The sequence below is a fragment of the Microcebus murinus genome, chromosome 16 (genome assembly GCF_040939455.1).
Source record: "Microcebus murinus isolate Inina chromosome 16, M.murinus_Inina_mat1.0, whole genome shotgun sequence".
In the NCBI taxonomy this organism is placed as follows: Eukaryota; Metazoa; Chordata; class Mammalia; order Primates; family Cheirogaleidae; genus Microcebus; species Microcebus murinus.
Window position 1 is genome coordinate 33,999,181 of NC_134119.1, and position 18,731 is coordinate 34,017,911.

The 18,731-nt window shown below is 51.2% G+C and overlaps 1 protein-coding gene across 1 annotated transcript; it reads right to left on the reverse strand.

The window, feature by feature from the left end:
- Window positions 1–226: 226 nt before the first annotated feature.
- GHRH (growth hormone releasing hormone) lies at window positions 227–4,594 on the reverse strand. The gene is made up of 4 exons (XM_012754952.2): window positions 4,512–4,594; window positions 4,162–4,266; window positions 2,302–2,421; window positions 227–374 (listed from the first exon to the last, which is right to left on the reverse strand). Exons 1-4 carry the CDS (start codon window positions 4,592–4,594, stop codon window positions 356–358), a joined length of 327 nt encoding a protein of 108 aa, XP_012610406.1. The 3' UTR covers window positions 227–355.
- Window positions 4,595–18,731: the final 14,137 nt, after the last annotated feature.

The following is an 18,731-nucleotide window of genomic DNA, read 5'->3' on the forward strand; positions in this document are numbered from 1 at the left end:
ATGACCGTGGCAATTTGATTAAGCTTTCTGTGCCTCAGTTCCTCATCTGTGAAGCAAGGAGGATGCCAATGCCTGCCATCAGATTGTGCACGGAGCATGTGAGGTTGGCACTGTGTGGGTGCTTGGTAAATGTTAGCTATTTTTTTTTTAGTATATCTGGTAATACCACTTTGGGAAATGTAACTATGTAAAACACATAAAAAATTAGGCTGAAGATACAAGAAAATTTACATGCAAACCAGGATGGGGGAATTTTATTGTATTTGCCAAGGAAAGAGTAGGTCAGCGATGAGAGAGGATTAACTGGGTCCAGTTGTATTTTGGCTACAGGTAGCCTAAGCCACAGGAGGAGTCTTCATCCTTGGAAATTCCTGCTGCAGAAAGAAAGATAACGCTCAAGCCGGGGGGTTGAAGTAAGGGTGAGTGGGGGCAGGACACCTACAGCCAGGGTGACGGCTACTCCAGCAGCAGGAGGTGGCTGTTTGGGTTCCAAAGGAGGCAGCGTGGGGTGGCGGGAAGGAGCCTCGTGTGTGTTAGCAAAGCGAATCCCAGTGCCAGCCCCTGCTCTGCCAACTGGCCTCCACCGAGACCCTAGGCCAGTCCCTTCCCCTTCCAGAAGCCACCTCCGATCCCCAGACGGGGTCAGCTTCCTCCAGCCTCCCACTCGCCACAGCCTTAGTCTCTTCTCGCTGATCACAAATTGAGTAACTGACTGTATGAGAACTTGTTTAGTTCCTGGCTGCCTCGGTGCACTATGAGTTCCATAAGAGCAGGGGCCACTGCTGTCCTGTCCTTGCTCTACCCCGGCCCAGAGCTGGCACGTCGAGGTCACCGGATGGCCGTGGGAGGGTGGCTAACCCTGAACCTCGGTTTCCTTCCAGGGCTGGCAGGCAGACACGGGCGTGGGGTGCGGGAACACGCCCTCCCTCCCACGCACGCTGCACCCGCAGGCAAGAGAACTCAGCCCTATTGCTGCCCTCTCGCCCACCAGCGAGGTCCTGGTGTTTGCAGCAGTTGAGCTGGAGGGGGAACAATGGCTGTAGCAGCCTCCAGGCCCCTTCCTGCCAGCTCTGTGATCCGGAGCTCCAGCTTTTAACCTGTGGGAGCTAAGCCTGTGTTCTGAGGACTCGGCCCTCCTGGGGCCCATCCAGCCTACCAAGCCCATAGCAGGTGGATGATTGCCTAACCCCACGTGAGAGGCATCCTCTTAGAGACATTACTTTAGAATCCTAGCCTTGGGGACCTTAGAGGTGGCCAGAACGGACCCCTCTTTTCATGGAGGAGGACGCTGGGAAGGCTGCTGGGAGCAGCAAGCAGGGCGCAGAAGCAGGCTGGGCTCAGGTGTCCATGCCGCCTCCCCGCCAGGTTCTCGCCTCTCCTGTCTCTGCGGCAGGCCTGCCGCTGCTTGTGTCTCCGCAGGGCTGGACACAGTGGCCTCGCTGGGCTCGGGGTTTCTAATTAAGTTGGAAAGAAGGTGAGACAGCACATGGAGAGCTCTGTTGTGAGGGGATTTGCTTAATATACGGGTCCAGAAGTGCCAGGCAGAGTCACACTGGGACATGTTTGTGCTCACAGTTTAAAATCAGGCTCTGAAAACCAACAGAGTTTCTCCAAACAGTTATGTCATTCTTGGGAAACGTTGTCCATGAAGTGGAGTTTTGTGGGAAGAAGTTCAGGAGGCAAAGCAGGTCTTGGGCCTGCAAGTCCCTGACCTGGGGCCAGCTGCTGCCCCTTCCTTGCCTCACTTTTCCTCTTCTGTAAAATGGGAAACCTCATTTCTGATCTTCCCTGACCCCTAGTTGGAATGTGGGGGCCAGGGAGATGGGGAATAGCGGCTGTCACTGGCTCTCCTCTGATGACAGTGTGTCTGCACACTCCCGGGATGTGGCAGGCTGGTTTGTCTTTGGTTTTATAGTTCTTTGAACTTGGCAAGGGATCCAGGGCATGCCTCTCAGATCACCTGCATCAGGATCCTCTGGGACTCTTGATTCAGGTTTCTGGGTCCTATCCCAGAGCTATTGAGCAAGTAACATCTTCGGGCACAGAGGCTGAGCCTGGCCTCTGGCTACACACTGAGACACAGCAGCGGATAAGCTCGGTCTCCATTGTCCATTTGCTCCCCTTCTGCTAGTTCTTCATGTGTGTAAGGAGGGACTGTGTTCTCGGTTTGCTTAGCAGAGCCCCACACCTTTGGAGAGGAGGGGCTTCTTTCCTATTCCTGGCAAGGGAAGGAGGCCCCAAGGTCCCTAGACACACACACACACACACACACACACACACACACACACACACACACCCTACCTGTGCTTCTGCAGCAGGGCCACCAGGACGCTCTCCAGTGCCATTTGCTTTTGTTCTGCCCACACACCGTCTACCTGACGGCCAAGCCGTACCCTTGCTCCTTGCTCCTGGTTTCTCTCTCTGTGTGGTTAGAAAAAGAGAAATAGCTGAGGTTGCTATTTGGGTAGGATGGGGAGAGGCAGGAAGTGGAATATGCCCATTCCAATATCTGGTGTGGACTCTTCTACCCACCTGAATTCGATTCAGCAACATTTAGGGAGGCAGTATATACATGGCAGGGAAGAGTACAGCAGTACCAATGTGCACAGTTGCAAACTGTCTCTCCACAGATTGTTAAATATAAAGGAGAAAATATTAATTTTACAGAGGAGAAACCTGGCAGACACCATGTTAAATGAGTGATCAAAGTTACCATCCACCAATATTGGGACAAATTGACATCCTGTGCCTCAAGATATCGTGCACTGAGGAGGACACAAGACCCCTTCTGTGGATGCACAGCCTGAATCTAATCATGAGGATGTGTGCAACAAAGTCAGCGTGAGGAGCACTCTATAAATCATTAGCCTTTACTAATCAAAATGTCAATGTCACAAAAGGCCGAGGAACTATTCCAGATTAAAAGAGACGTGACAAGCCGGGCACGGTGGCTCAAGCCTGTAATCCTAGCACTCTGGGAGGCTGAGGCGGGCGGATTGCTCGAGGTCAGGAGTTCGAAACCAGCCTGAGCAAGAGCGAGACCCCGTCTCTACTATAAATAGAAAGAAATTAATTGGCCAAATAATACATATAGAAAAAATTAGCCGGGCATGGTGGCACATGCCTGTAGTCCCAGCTACTCGGGAGGCTGAGGCAGCAGGATTGCTTGAGCCCAGGAGTTTGAGGTTGCTGTGAGCTAGGCTGACACCACGGCACTCACTCTAGCCTGGGCAACAAGCGAGACTCTGTCTCAAAAAAAAAAAAAAAAAAAAAAGAGACGTGACAGTTAAATGGAACCCATGACCCTAGATTGGATCCTGGATTAGAAAAAGAAATAATTGTTATAAAAGACATTTTTGGAAAACTGGTGAAATTAAAATATGGATTATAAGTGATAATTATACTGTGATTGTGTAAGGGGATGTCCTTTTGTTAGCTGTTAGAAGACACATGCAGAAGTACCTAAGGGTAAAAGGTCATGATGTTTACAATTTCCTCTCAAATGGTTCCACAGAAATGATTATACTAATCAATGTGTATTTGTGTTTGTGTGTGTATAGATCTATATCTAGCTATAGATGTAGTGTAAGCACATACAGAACAATGTCAGGAATTAGAAGGATATAGGGAAGTCCGTGGTAACGTTATTGCAACTCTTTTGTAAGCTGGCAATATTTTCAAAATAAAAACTGAAAAATGTACAGGCTGTAGGGTCAGGCTGTTTGGATCCTAACTCTGCCACTCATGGGTTGCGTGTCCTTCAGAAGCTCTACACAATGGGGGTAGGAGTCCCTACTTTGTAGGGTTGTTACAAAGATCAGATGAGAAACTGAGCACAATGGCTGACGCTGCCAAGGGCTTCCTGTGTGTCCAGCACTGTCTGCAAATGTCCCAGCGCAGAGCTTGTGTTTTGGCGCAGAGTCATGATCAGACAGTACCTACCGTCAGTATCGTTGCCATAGGAGCCTAGCCTGGGAAGGAGCACACGGTAGGTGCAGAGGTAAGTTGAGGTTTAACACGGGGGCCCTTCTGCTATGGAAGGTTCGGAAATGACAGTTGCTGACAGGAAGAGACCGAACTTGGCCTCTGGCCTCTTGCAGTGGGGCTTCCAAACTCGGATGCACAGGGGTGTGGGAAGAAATCACTAGAACTTCTGCTCACCCCTGCTGCCTGCTCATGATGTCCTGGAGCAGCTTGCGGGTGGACAGCTGGCCCAGCACCTTCCGGTAGCTGTTGGTGAAGATGGCATCTGCGTACCGCCGCATCCTGTGCCGAAGGAGTCAGAGGTCAAAGGGCGGTGCAGGGGCCAGGCAAAAGGACAGCAGGGGCTGCATTCACCATGTCTTGGCAAGATCCTTCTATTGCCCTTCGTCCCACTCACCCCCAGAGAGACTTGGCCCCTGGCTGAGCTGAGAAATAGCCGGGCCAGTGGAAGGCTTGATCCTGGATCCTCCAACGCCCGCCCCAAGGCAGGGACCCTTGGGGATGGCTGGAATCCAGGTGCTGCTTACCTGAGGGGCAGAGAGGGGGGCAGGGAGCAGTGGGAGCCACTGCTGAGGGTGAGGATCACGAAGAGGAACACCCAGAGCGGCATCCTTCACCCCTGGGGGGGCACCTGCAGAACGACAGGAGGGGAAGGTCGGGCGCAGCCTTCGTCCTTGTCCTTTGGAAGCTGTGGATTGGGAAAAAGAACCCAGACTCAAGTTCAAGGGTTCAAGTTCTGCCTCTATCAGTCACCAGCTCTGACTTCATTTCTCTGTCTGAAAAGGGCATGATAAAGTTCCCCTGCAAACCTCACAGGGTTGAAGCGAAAACCAACAAAGATATAAGGCATTAGAGACGGGATTTGGGCCTCAGCGAGGGAGGAGGAGGAGAAAGCACCTTCCTGGGGGTCCCTTCTGTCACCCTCATCCAGTGTGGCAGGGAGCAAGCAGGGAGCAAGGTCAGTTCTAAGTCACACAGACCTGAATTCAAATCCTGGCTCTGCTGTCACTAGCTGTGTGTCCCAGGACAACACCTCTCTGGGCTTCCTCAACCATAAAATGGGGTTGGTGACTCTACTTCCTGCATTGGGTCCTTGTGAAGATCAGGTGAGCTGAGACACGTGAGTGAATAACTTGGCACATAGGGGATTCTCCATAAACCTTCGCTGTGGTTACTAACATCGACCCACTCAGTGGGCAGGTGCACCCTGTTTGTGTTCCATGTGGAGATGAAGGGAGGGGACAAAGGCTGTGTGTGCATCTTGCTGCAGTCGCTGAGATTTTGCCGAGGAGTTTTAATCTGGGAAGAGCCCAGAGATCCCGGGGAGCCAGCATGGCAGCATCATGTCATAGATCATGTAATTACCTGTAATTGGGGCCTGTCGACACTGTGCTCTGCATTAGGGCAGGGACAGTCAGCAGGGGACAGAGCCTGCCTCAGCAGGGGAAGGTGCCACTGCTGGCCACCCTGACCCCTCCCGGAATGGAAATGTGGCTGGCCTTGAGGGACTCGGCCACCTAGGAACTGGGTCTTCCCCTCTCCCATGGGCACCCCCTCTGCCAGCAGGATGTCTACACCATGGGGACACAGACCCAGCCAGAGGCCCCGCCAGCCCCAGGAGACCAGCACTCCCTCCTGTCCCCCATAACTTCACAAGCACCCCCAGTTCCAGTCCTGCAGAGGAGCAATTTCCTGCAGGCAGGACCAGCACTGGCAGCGTCCACCTGGCGTTTCTGGGCTCACTTGCCCTCTCAGGGCATCAATCCGACTCTTGGCAGACACTAGGGTCTCCCCTAACCCAGGAGTGCCTTGGGCCTCTGGGCAGCACCCATGGGGACTGCTCCCTGTGGCTTGAGACACCCCTCCCCCCCCGCACCTCCAGAGCTGGAGGGAGCAGCACTCCAGGCCTTGGGGTCAGGCCCTCCCTCCCCCGCGTGCACCCCACACACACTGCAGTTCCCCAGTTCCCGCTCGAGCAAACACTTGCTGCCAGGGAATGACAAGGCACTCACTATCCTGCAGCCAGTCTGCCCTACTTCCAGGCAGTTCTTATTGTTAGGAAGTTTTTCTCATCATGTCAAGCCCAAATCCCCTTCTCCTACAAAGATTTGTTCAGCCTGTACTATTCCAACAAGTACCGGGCCAGAGAAAAGATGAGAACACGGTGTCTGCCCCCCAGGGCTGGCTCCTTAATGTCCACGTGCCCTGCCACCCAGCCCTCTGCACCTGCAGCCACACGAGCCCTGTAGATTCGTTCTGTGTCTAGATTAAGCCTTTGCCCTCAGATCTAGGATCTGCAGTCTTCTGTCCTCATCACACCTTATCTCATCTGGCTCCCCTCTCCCAACCTTGGCCAGGCTGCTGCTCCAGAAGTTTCCTAAGCAGGGAGATCTTTGGAGGCAAACATGGGCCCGTGACACAAACCACTGCTTCCTCTGTCTCCAGCTGCAGCCTGGCTCCCTCGCTTCTTTGCCGCTGATCTTTGAAAGATTTGGGCATATCCAAGTCCCTTGCTAGTCACCTCACTCCCCTGCTCCGAGGCCTTGGCTCCCTGCTCCTTTCAGAGTGAAGCCCAAACCCTTCCTCTTGGCCTGAGCTGTCCCCCTGCCTCCCCACCTCCTGCCCCTTCTCCCTCGAGCTGGCACGAGCGATTCCCAGCCCCTGAGCCCGCCTGGGCGGCACAGCCCGCCCTTGCACTCGCCCTCCGGAGCAGGTATCACCATCCTCATTTTACAGCCAAGGAAACAAGCCCAGAGAGGAGAAGGGCCTTTTCCCATGGTCCTCCATCCAATTACTTTCAGAGTGGGCACTTCAGAAGGGGCCTCCCCATTCCCAGGCCAGCAGACTTCCTCCTGCTCCGAGCCGCAGCCTCCCAGATACAATACCCTATTCACAGCGCTCCCCATTCATGGGGCGCTTCAGAATTCATCACCTGCACATGGGAAACGGCTCTGAAAAAAAAAATAAAAAACAACTGAAAGCTTTTGCTCTTTGTCATTGGGCCTCTGGGGAAGAAAGAATGGGGACAAACAGGAACACCTGCTTGACTGGCACCTCCCTATGCACACCGAGTGGCTTCGGGGAGCCGAAAATAACCTTAGAAGAGGGCAGACTCTGGGGGGCAAGGCACAGTAAATACAGTAACACCCCCTCATTCAACTTGAGGCTAAGCGACTGCACAGTCTGGTTAACCAGGGGGCTCAGCATTTGCCAGAAGCCATGTGTCCGGGGAGAGATCAAGACTCCACGGGGTTGCAAATCCCACTGGACAAAGACAGGGAAGAATAAGAATTATCCAGCTTAGGGTAAGATAAGAATAGAGGTTGTGTTACCAAGGATAAAAGAGCCGTTGACAGACACATTCCCCATGACAACCTAAGGAGCCAAAATTCACTGAATTAATAGAACACGAATCCAACAGCATCACTGACAGCGCTTTGATGACTGAAGGCGTTCTAGAGTTTATAATCTATCAGTACGAGCATCTGTCGGCTCTCTGTGGTGCATATGCGTCCTGCGATTAGATATATTTGAGGTTGTCTAGAATCAGGGTTAATGGGCACTTGATCGACATCAGTTGGCACCTTTCTCCAGCCTTCATGCCACGGATGCCATTAGAATTCCGCAGATATGAAAGACAGAGGCCCGCTCCCCAAGTGCCCAAACTAGCAAGACCACTATTGAAAACCTAGGGAAAGAAAATCTCTAACCTTTCTTAAATATTCTGCATTGACACTTGAGAACCCCAAAGCATTGACATCTTGATCCAGTTTATAAACTGTTTCACCACCAGGGTTCCAAGTGGAAGGGAATTGAGGTATTTAATGAGGAAACATCTTGAACTGTCAAAAGAGTGACACCACCACCCCACCACCTCCTTCCAGAAAGGGGTTGAGATGGCTTATGGGGAAAGACACAAATACTTCAGGACCATTAAGCAAGGATCAGGAGACAGGCATGGGGTAAAAGGGAGGGCTCCAAGGGTAGATAATTGTGTCTAAAACCTTTAGTAAAGAGTTGGCTGCAACTGAGCAAGAAAGCAAAATGTCATCGATTTCCAGGCGATTACACTGAATTGGTGCTGAGCAGTCGATGAGTGGTATTGATTTGCACAGCCGCTTAGCTCCTCTCTGACCCATGGCAGAATCTCATCGTTGACAGAATAGAGCCAATTCGTGTATGGCCCCAGAAGCTGTCCCTGTACATACCTTGAAAGAGCACTGAGACCTCACTTGCCCCTGACAGACACCTGGAGCAGATCTGCCCGCCACCTGTCCCTGAGTTCAAGTGCTACACACCCAAGACGAGCCCCAAATGGCACCAGGCATCGAAAGGATGTTCCAGAGCCCGTAGCGAGGGGAAATGTTACCCAGGCCAGCCCCCAGGGCCACCCCCTCACCTCCGACGTGGCAGGTCTCCCTCTGCTCCGAGGCGCTGCTCCAGTTTCTCGGGCCTTGGGCCGGGCGTTCGCTGGGCGGCTGCGTGGCTCTGCTATCATTTATACCTTCATTTTCCTAAGTGTTGTCAGCGTCAGAGAGTCAATTACCCACATGTCAACCGAAGGACCATTTTTAGCATCACGCCAACAAGCCTTAATCAGGGAAAGAGGTTTGCCCCTTGCAAATGAAGACTTCTATTGAACTTTATCTTTGAGGGGGCGGCAGCGTACGAAGTTGCGACATTATTCCGGGAGGGACAGAGAATATAACACCGCCACCCTAATAATCGGAGCACTCATAGCAGTGAAACACCAAGGGTTCATTTATTCTCCAAGATAAATGTGCCTTTTAAAAAGTTCTTGGAGTTCAGTTTTGTCCATGTGTAATGTAACTTTATTGCACTTTGGGGGCAGCCAACATTACAAATAAGTGTTTTTCTCTCCTTAGTGAGGAAGATTGCTCACCATCTCCCTTGCTGGCCAATTATCAGTATTTTCTTCTATTTGATTTTGGCCTGCTGCGGGCGCAGGCCGGATCGACAGCTCACCCGGGGAGCCTCCATCCTCGGGCTCGGTTGCCTCTGAGAAGTGTGAAGTGAGAGGAAAGAGATGGGAAGCCTGGGGAGAGTTGCTGTGTTTCCAGATTTCTCTAGCCGATAGCTAAGACATCCTCCAGACCGACATGAAAGCCTGTGAGGCAGCAGCTCTGGTTCCCAGGCAGCCGTTGTGAAGGTGCAGAAAGAGCTGGAAGCCTCTGAGTCGAGAGACCTATGCCTCTCTCTAGCCTGTCAATCACGACCTCTCTGACCCTCAGCAAGTTACTTCTCCCCTCCAGGCCTCAGTTTCTCTACGTGAACACTTGAGAGTTGGCATAGAACAGCAACTTTCTTTTTTTTTTTTTTTTGAGACAGAGTTTCACTTTGTTGCCCAGGCTAGAGTGAGTGCTATGGCGTCAGCCTAGCTCACAGCAACCTCAAACTCCTGGGCTCAAGCGATCCTGCTGCCTCAGCCTCCCGAGTAGCTGGGACTACAGGCATGTGCCATCATGCCCGGCTAATTTTTTCTATATATATTAGTTGGCCAATTAGTTTCTTTCTATTTAGAGACGGGGTCTCGCTCTTGCTCAGGCTGGTCTCAAACTCCTGACCTTGAGCAATCCGCCCACCTTGGCCTCCCAGAGTGCTAGGATTACAGGCGTGAGCCACCACGCCCAGCCAGAACACCAACTTTCGAACTCTTAAACAAGTGGCATAACCCATTCTTTGGAAATCTTCTACAATGCACAGTGTAGACAACAGATTTTAAAATCTGGCTGCTGTGGTTGAGGAGGGGGGAATAGAGACCCCTTTTGCCTGCTTCTGGGGTACTTCTATGGGTCACAGTTGGAGGCCGGTAGTGTGTGGGGTCCTGCTAGTAATGGTATTTTGTGATTCTGTTTCTTTGCACTGAGCCATGTTCTTGGCGTTGAGCAGACATGGGACATTTCCCATCAAAGTAAGGACTGAGTGGCATGTCACCTTGCTGGCCTGGACACAAGGTGGTCAGGTCAGGCCAAATCCCCAAGGATTAAGAGTGAGCTGATGGGGCCAGGTACGGTGGCGTAGAGGCCAAGGTGAGAGGATCGCTTGAGGTCAGGAGTTTGAGGTTACTGTGAGCTAAGGTGAACCATGGCACTCTAGTAGCCCTGGGCAACAGAGCAAGACTCTATCTCAAAAAAAAAAAAAAAAAAAAAGAGTGAGCTGATGGCTTTAAACTACATATTACTTAAAGAAAAAAGAGAGACTAGGTCATAGCAGCAGGCAGCAGATGGAGCGGTCAGGAGAATGGGCTGTTGCATGGTCAGAAGTTGTGGGGTTACTCCAGCGAAGGGGACATGGGGACCATGCAGAGCTGGGCACGCAGGATGGACGCTGGGCCAGAGCGGAGACGAAGGACACCTGTGCCCCGTGGCTGGAGAAGCCCTGGGATTCAGAATTCAGCACCAGTTGAAGCTCTGTGCCAAGCATTGTGCTAAAGACTTCGTGTCTGACCTCAGTTTCCCCACCTGTAAAACAGTAGCGATGGAGCTCAACGCACAGGCTGCTGGGTGAGGATTATTGTGGCAGTACGTAAGGTGCAGGCCTGGAACGGGCTGCGCCTCACAAATGAGCTTTCACCACCGCTATTCTTGTTGCTGCTGAAGGTTACGCCCTCGGCCACAGTCCCAGAGCTGCTCAGTGGTAGAGCCAGGACTCAAACAAAAGTTTTCTGGCTTCTAGTCAGTGCCCCACACAAAGCTCGGGGTCTCTGAAGGCCCTTCCTTGGTGCCCACTAGGTTTTCTTCTAATGAGCCTTTTTAAAGAATTGTAACAGCTATATTGACATGTAATTCACATCCCTCGAGCTCACGTGTCTGAAGTCTGTGGCTCTGCGAGTGTTCACAAATGCACACAGTTGTGCCACTGTCGCCACACTCCTGTTTTGGAACACTTCCATCACCCCAAAAGTTCCTTCCAGCCCATATGCCGTCAATCCCCACTCTTCCCCCCAGCCTCAGGCAACCACCAATCTGCTTCCTGTCTCTACAGTTTTTCCTTTTGTAGGAAATTCATGTAAATAGAATCATACAAAATGCACTCTTCGGTGTCAAACTTCTTTCACTCGTCAGAATGTTTCTGGCGTTCCTCCATGTTGATGCATGTATCAATAGCGTTTCTTTTTATTTCATCATATGCATGTATGATAGTTCGTTTACCCATCACCTCGATGGACATTTAGGTTGATTCCAGTTTGGGGATATTATGGATAATGTTGCTATAGACATTTCAGTACAAGATCTTGTACAAACATAGCCTTTCTTTGATCTTGGGTGGGTACCTAGGAGCGGAATCGCTGGGTCATTTGGTAAGGGAATGTTTAACTTTTTAAGAAACTGCCGACCTCTTTTCCAAAGTGGCTGTATAAATTTACATTCCAAGCCCCAGTGATGCCCTGCCAGTTCTTCAATGAGCATTTATTTGCTCATCCCATAAGGCCCTGTTAAATACCTAACTAGGCCCAGTGCAGAGGTTGCTGAATTAGCTGTCCATCTGAGTGGCCTGGCTCCATTTCTGTAGTTAGGAGAATGGGGTGGGCCTCTCCCCTCTGCATGGCCTTTTCTTGGGCACTGTAAGAAACACCCGTGAGGAATGTGAGAGTATGTAGACACAGTGCTTATCTTCAAAGAGCTGCAGGAGGACGCTGAATAAAAGGACATGCCATAAATGCTCTAAGAATTGAGAGAAGGAAGAAGTCATGTAAAACTGGGTGTGCTTCATCAGACAGGAGCAGGGAAAAGTCTAGAACAGGAGCATGGGTTTAGGTGGCAAATGGATTTGGATTTGAGACCCTGCTCTGCCACTTGCAAGATGTGTGATTCTGGGCAATCTCAACAAGTGGCAGATGTTATTGTATAATAGTTCTTATGATTGGAGTTGAGCTTTGGAAGCTGGGCAGCGAGGCTGGGGGGGGGGCGGCGGATAGCTGAAAGCCATCTTGGTGGCAAGCTTTATTTGCAGTAAATTCTCAAACCCTTCAAGAAAGAAGATGCAGACTGGGGGGAAAGGGTGGGATGGGAGGTGGGGGAAGAAGCCAAAAAGAGCCCTGAGAATGAGAGCCCGGCTTCCTCCCCCGATTCCCACCCGGCCTCATCCTTGTCCTCTGAAAGGCCATGAGAACTCCTCCCTAGCTACCGCGCTTGCTTTCCCAGGACGTGTTTTAACCTAGTGTTAATTAGCAAGCTCGGCCGCGGCTGCGGGTAGGGGCTGGGGGCTTGAGCTGCAGAAAGAAAGCGCCCCAGAGAAAGGCAGCCTTCAAAAAAAAGGCCCCAAAAGGCTGGGGCAGCGAGGCTCCGCCGCGGAGAGCGAGACAAGCCGTCCATTTGTGTTGCAAATTTCCAGTGTGAGCTCGCCAGCCATTCAGAGCGGGATGCTAAAGGCAGCGGGCTCGGGGGTGGGGATGGAAAGGAAGTCCACAAAGGGGGCCTGTCTGTGGGCCTCAGAGTCTGCTTTGTAAAAGCTGCTTTCATCGCCCTCCCTGGGTTATGGCTGTGTTCCCAGCCCAAGGCCACCGTGCAAGGAAGGGGGAGGCCTGGACCCCACACCCCAGATTCCCTTGGCCTCTCCCCTTGCCCTCTGGGCCTGTTTTTATGCAGTCATCCGCAGCACACGTCAGAGCAAGTGTGGCCTTGCTCAGTGGCCTCAGGCAAAGTCACTTGGCTTCCCTGAGCCTCTGTTTCCTCTTCTGTAAAACGGGGCTGATCTGATCCTTTCTCCTACTTCACATGGTGCCACCCAAATTGAAGGGCCTGTGATTGGATGGAGATCCAGAGGTTCATCTCTTTCTGGAAAAGGCTGCATTTGGGACAGTCATAGAAGAGCTCTTTTAATATGACCAGCTTGAGCTACGAAAATAGAAAAATTAGCTGAGCATGATGGTGTGCACCTATAGTCCCAGCTACTCAGGAGCCTGAGGCAGGAGGATCACTTGAGCCCAGGAGTTTGATTTGAGGTTGCAGTGAGCTATGGTGATGCCACTGTGCTCTAGCCTGGCAACAGAGCAACAGAGTGTAACCCTGTTTAAAAAAAGAAGAAGAAAGAAGAAAAGAAAGAAAGAAAGGAAGGAAGGAAGGAAGGGAGGGAGAGAGGGAGGAAGGGAGGGAAGGAGAAAGAAAGAAAAGTCCTTTAAAGAAGAGGTAAAGTCAATTGTACTTAGTAAATCAATTAAGTAACTAAGTGACTCTAGATTGCTTGGAAATGTTACTCCCATAAGTATTTTAAACATTCACCCTGCTTGGAATCTCTGGGCCTGTCATAGTCGGTTGTGACTGTCACCCAGGGTGGTGTTTTGGGTTGGTAGGCAGGGACCACACATGCTGCCATAAGAGTCCGTCCCCAGTGGTCCTCAAAGTTAGGGTGGAAAGCCTGGTAGGTGCTCACAGTGCAGATAGAGAAAGATTTGTTATGCAGAGATTAAGATATATAAAGTTATGTTTATGGCAGCACAATTCACAATTGCAAGGCTGTGGAAACAACCCAAGTGCTCATCAATACATGAGTGGATTAATAAAATGTGGTATATGTATACCATGGAGTACTACTCAGCCATAAGAAACAATGGTGATATAGCACCTCTTGTATTTTCCTGGATAGAGCTGGAACCCATTCTACTAAGTGAAATATCCCAAGAATGGAAAAGCAAGAACCACATGTACTCACCAGCAAGTTGGTATAAAAGGATCAACACCTAAGTGGACATACAGGAGTAACATTTATCGGGTGTCGGGCGGGTGGGGGGGGAAGAGGGGATGGGTGTATACAAACATAATGAGTGCGATGTGCACCGTCTGGGGGATGGACACGCTTGAAGCTCTGACTGGGGGGGGGGGTTAAGGGCAACATACGTAACCTAAACATTTGTACCCCCATAACATGCTAAAATAATAAAAGAAATAAAAAATATATATAAAGTTAGAAAGTTTATTTTATCTTCTTAGAGAAGAGAGGGAGGAAAGGGGGGGAACAGAACTGTTGCGGGGCGCTCAGTGAGAGAACTCAGGATTGATCCTTAACAGTTACTGGGGAACTTGTGGGGTGAGGTATTTTCCTGTTATTGTAGCAGGGCCGCCCCTTTCGCCCAGGTAGCCTGTCCGCGGTGAAGATCTGACCAGCCTCCAAAAACCCCTTTGGAACCCGACTCTCCAAGCAGCATCCTCCCTCGCTGGCCTCTCCGTGCGGTTGAATGATTTTATACGTGGAACGTTTCCTCCTTTTCCTGGGACCCTCAGGATGCCTGGGGCCAAATCTGATTCACCTGCGGGCCCCCTAGAGCGTTGCGATCAAAGTGCGGCCCACAGGCCGGCAGCACCGATGGCGCCTTCTTAGCAAGGCGGCACCTCGGGCTCCGCTCGGGCCAGCTGAATCGGCAGCTGAAAGCCCCGTCCTTCGAGGACTCTGAAAGCATCTCCAACGCCCCGCGGCTCCGACCAGGGAGGACGGCCGTGGCCGCGGGCAGCCAGAAGATGTCGCTGTTCCCCAGTCATCGGCGCTGTCGCACCTTGCTCCCAACGCCCGAGGCGCCGCCGCGAGCTGGGCTTTGTTCGCTCTGAAATCCCAGTTCCACCAAGGGGCCAGGGGAGGGCTGTCGTGCCACCCTTTCCTCAGCCCCCTAAACCCCCCATCCTTCTGTGCCCAGTTCCTGCCCCAGGTTCTCGGCTACATTTCCAAGACCCCCAGGAGAAAGAGTGAAGGAGAAAGCGCACCCCACGCACCCCTCCCCAGCTTGGCTCATCAGAAAGAACACGGCCCAGCAAGGAGGGGGCACCTATTGGAAGGCCCCTCTCATCTGGAATCTCTGAGTTGGAAGGTCTTAGTGACAACGGGACGTGCAGACACAGCCAGCCAGAGGAAGTTCCTGTTATTTGGCCTACAGGCCAAACCCAGAGTGCCTGGGACTCCAGTTTCCAGTGTCCCTCTCAACATGACGATGAAACCTCAGGGGCCAGGTTGTGGCTTCACTTCCCTTCTGTGGCCACAGTGCAGTTAGGGAACCGCAGTAGCCCTGACGGCAGAAACCTGGGCTCCAAGTCAGGCCTTCACCCCCAACTAGAAGCACAGTCACCGGGGTTTCCCTCTAGGGTTCGGAGCTCCCGTTTCCTGGCCTTCCCTCACCCTGCACCAGCCAGTCCCTGAACACCCAGCCATGCAGCAGAATGACGATCAGTTTCCACTTCCACACCCAGCCCTGGCCAGTCCCCAACTCCCTAGAGGTGGGGCCTTGTTGGAGCTGGAACTTTCCTCTAATCCTCCCGGGTCGGTGGCTGAGATCTGGCTTCCTGCCTAACTGCTGGGACCCCGGGTCAGCCCCAGTCACCACCACCACTTACAGGAGCCTACTGGTCCTGGATCCCAGCAGTCGAGCAGTAAGATCTATGTGCTGGTCACGTAACATACATGATCTCATTCAGTAACCTCAAGGGTTAGGAACACACAGTGCTGTCAATTTTATGGTGGAAGAAGCTGAGCCTTGGTGATATTGGGTAACTTGCCCCAATCTCGCAGAGACAATAAATGGGGAAGCCAGGGTCAGACATGGTGCTTGTCTGCCTCTGACAAGCTCGGCTGCCCTGGGGCAGCGCTGCCCTCTGCTCCAGCCCCGGCATCCTGATTTCTGCCAGCTCCTCACAGCAAATACCAGATTTCTCACTGAGCAGCAGGATCTCTGTGCATTCTGCAAGGTGGGGTGATAAATGCGAGAAGTGAGAACTTCCTGTGGCTGATGGCAGGGAAGCCATAATGGAAGGTGGTGCTGGACTTTGCATCCGCACTTGTCATGGTGACAGTGACATTTCTGATTAACACCAGAACTTTGCCATGGTGATTTCACTAGTGAACCTGGAACCAGAAGTCCTGGATCCCATCTGACCTCTGACCCAATTTGCACATCCTTCAGGTTAAAGATGGCCCCAGGTGTGCACAAACGTTCCAGAATATTAATCAATGATGAAAAGTCATTTATTTGCATATTTTGCCATTCATTCCTGCTTCCATCCATCCTTTGATAATCCATCCATCAGACATTGATGTAGTAACACCCAGATGTTAAGTGCTGTGTTTGGTATCCAGGAATCAAGAAAGAGTAAGACATAATTCAAATGAATTGATATTTGTCAAGTGCCACTAGGTGCCATACACTGTGTTAGGGGCTCCAGGCATTCCGTGGACTTGCTATGGTGGAGATTTCGATCTCATTTGGCAGACAGGCAAACAGGTAATTACACACAGCGTGTTACACACGGTCTGTAATAGACGTGCATACAAGGTGCTGTGGAAGCAGAGTGGGTGGGGAATTCACTCTGCTGGAAGCAGGAAAGGTTTTGCAGAGGACTTGACATTTAAACTGGGCCTTGAAGAAAGGGTAAAAATGAACCCAGCATGAGCAAAGGCCTAGAGGCCTGACTGGTGAACGGCAAGTTACTTGGTGTGGCTGGAGTGAGGGTCCTCAAATCCCTGAATGTTTGGACCTGGGCCCCAGATTCAGTTGTCTGGGGTAGGGCTCAGGGTTCTGGATTTTTAACCAAGGTCCCAAGTGACTCTGATACAGGTGCGAGGAACCACAGATTGAGAAACCCAGGCCTCCTGTGGCTTCATCGACAGGAAATGTGGATGATTCTGGAACAATGCATTAAGGCCAAGCTGTGCAGGGTGTCAAATGCCATGTTAAGGAATTTGGGCCTTTCCTGTTCTCAGTGGAGAGAGTCCATGGGAGGCTTTCAAGCCCCGGAGTGGTGGTTTCGGAAGGAGAGTGTTGCCAGCAACCTGGAGGGAGGAATGGAGAACAGAGAGGCGAGAGGGAGGGAGTCCAGTGAGGAAGCTTTCACAGCTGTCCAGGCCAGCCATCCTCGGGGCCTGAGCCAGGCAGGCGGTGGTGAACATGGGGCAGGGGTGAGGGCGTGGGATTGAGAGGGCTCTGGAAGATGGGACCCTGAGCCTGCCATAGACAGATGAGGGAGGTGAAGGGGAGGATGTTGAGAATGAGGTGGGGGGGGGGCCCAGGGGATGACTTGGGGCAGAGGGTTTAGAGGAGGAGCAATAGCTCTGATTGGTAGGTACATGTTGTGTTTTTAGGACTCATGAGACCTCCAGGAGGACATGGGTAATAGACGTTGATCTGGTCCAGAGCCTGGAGAAGGTGGCTGAAGCCGTGGAGAGAACCTTTGAAGAGCAAAGGGATGCAGGGGGACCTAAGAGAACTTACACATCTCAGGGCAGGTGGCGGCAGAACTGGAAAAAGAGGGCAAGCAGAGCCCATTAAGAAAGCAGGCTGCCGGACTGCGGTCAGGGTATCACCTCCACTTCGCAGACGGGGAAACTGGGACTCAGACAATGAAATGAGTTGTCCACAGTCATTGTGCTCATCTGGGTAAAGCTGGGATTTTAAACCTAAGGCTCTTTGGCTCCATTGTGCATACTCTCACCTCTGCTGAGTCTCCGGGAGGCAAATCCTATCCCAGGTACAAAATAAACAGATTCAAAGATTGGGGTGAGAAGGTGGAGGTGAGGAAGATGTAGCAAAAAGAACCTGCAGGAGAAAGGCGGCAGAGAGCAGCGCATTGAGAGTATTTTTCATTATCTACTGCCACTAGAATATTTTGAAGCAAATCCCAGACTTCCCCTCATTTCATCTATAAATATTTCATATGTATCTCCAAAAGATAAGGACTCTTTCTTTAACATAGTCACAATCCCATTATCACCCCTTAATAAAAATCTAACAATAGCTCCTATTAAGGAAACATATTGAAGACAATTTGACAAGACCTCGGAATGGAAGCGGGGCTTGTTTATCTCGAGCCAGTATTGTCACAAAGCCATGATAAGGAATTTAAATTTTCCCAAGATAATTACAGCCAAGGAGAACAGGCGATTGGAAATGCAGGAGATTTGAGAAGCTTGTCTGCCTCTGGAAAGGAAATGTTATAAAGGGGAAAGAAAGTCCGGAAAGATTTGCAGAGCACAAAAGAAATACTCTTATTTCTGACTTCCCTTTATCCTCATGCAAGGATCATTAGTCATAAATGTGAAATAGGAACCCGGTCTAAAGCAAAACCAAATGGCTAAAATTGACACGTGTACAGTAATGCTACACGCAACAAGAGAGATCGGTGGGGCTCGCTTCCCACCGAGGCCGTACACTCTGCTCTCTTCATACCTAAGGGCTGTTAGGCTGCCTCCGCTCAGAATGTTAGCTTCCCGGGAGGTCCTGGACGTTGTTTATTGACAGGTTATCGTGGACACTGACCTTCTACTAGGCATCAGAAAACCTGATTTCTAGGTCCAGCTCCTCTATGAACTTGCTCTGTGACCTTGGGCAAGTTATTACACTTCCCTGGGCTGATCCGTAAAATGAGGGTGTTAAATCATAAGACCTTATAGTTTCCTTTAAGCTGTGAGTTCTCTGATGCAACGACTATCTAGTAAAACGGTGCTCATTTCCTGGGATTTAGAAAGTGTTACTAGGATTGGGTTCAACATGACACCGCATCTGCAAAAGGCTCAGATAACCTAGATGAAGGATGCCATGGAGACGCCATGTGTTTATTATGCAGGTTTCTGCTTCAAAATCACCCAGGGTAGCTCTTGGCTGACCCCCTCACCCCAGAGGAAATCCGAAAGGCAGCTCCACGTGAGCCCTCCGGAAATCGGCAGGGGACGGGGAGCACATGGAAACTGCACAGAGCCATCTGCACACGGAGTCTGTTGCCTGAGGCCCAGGAAGCAAACTGTAGAAATAA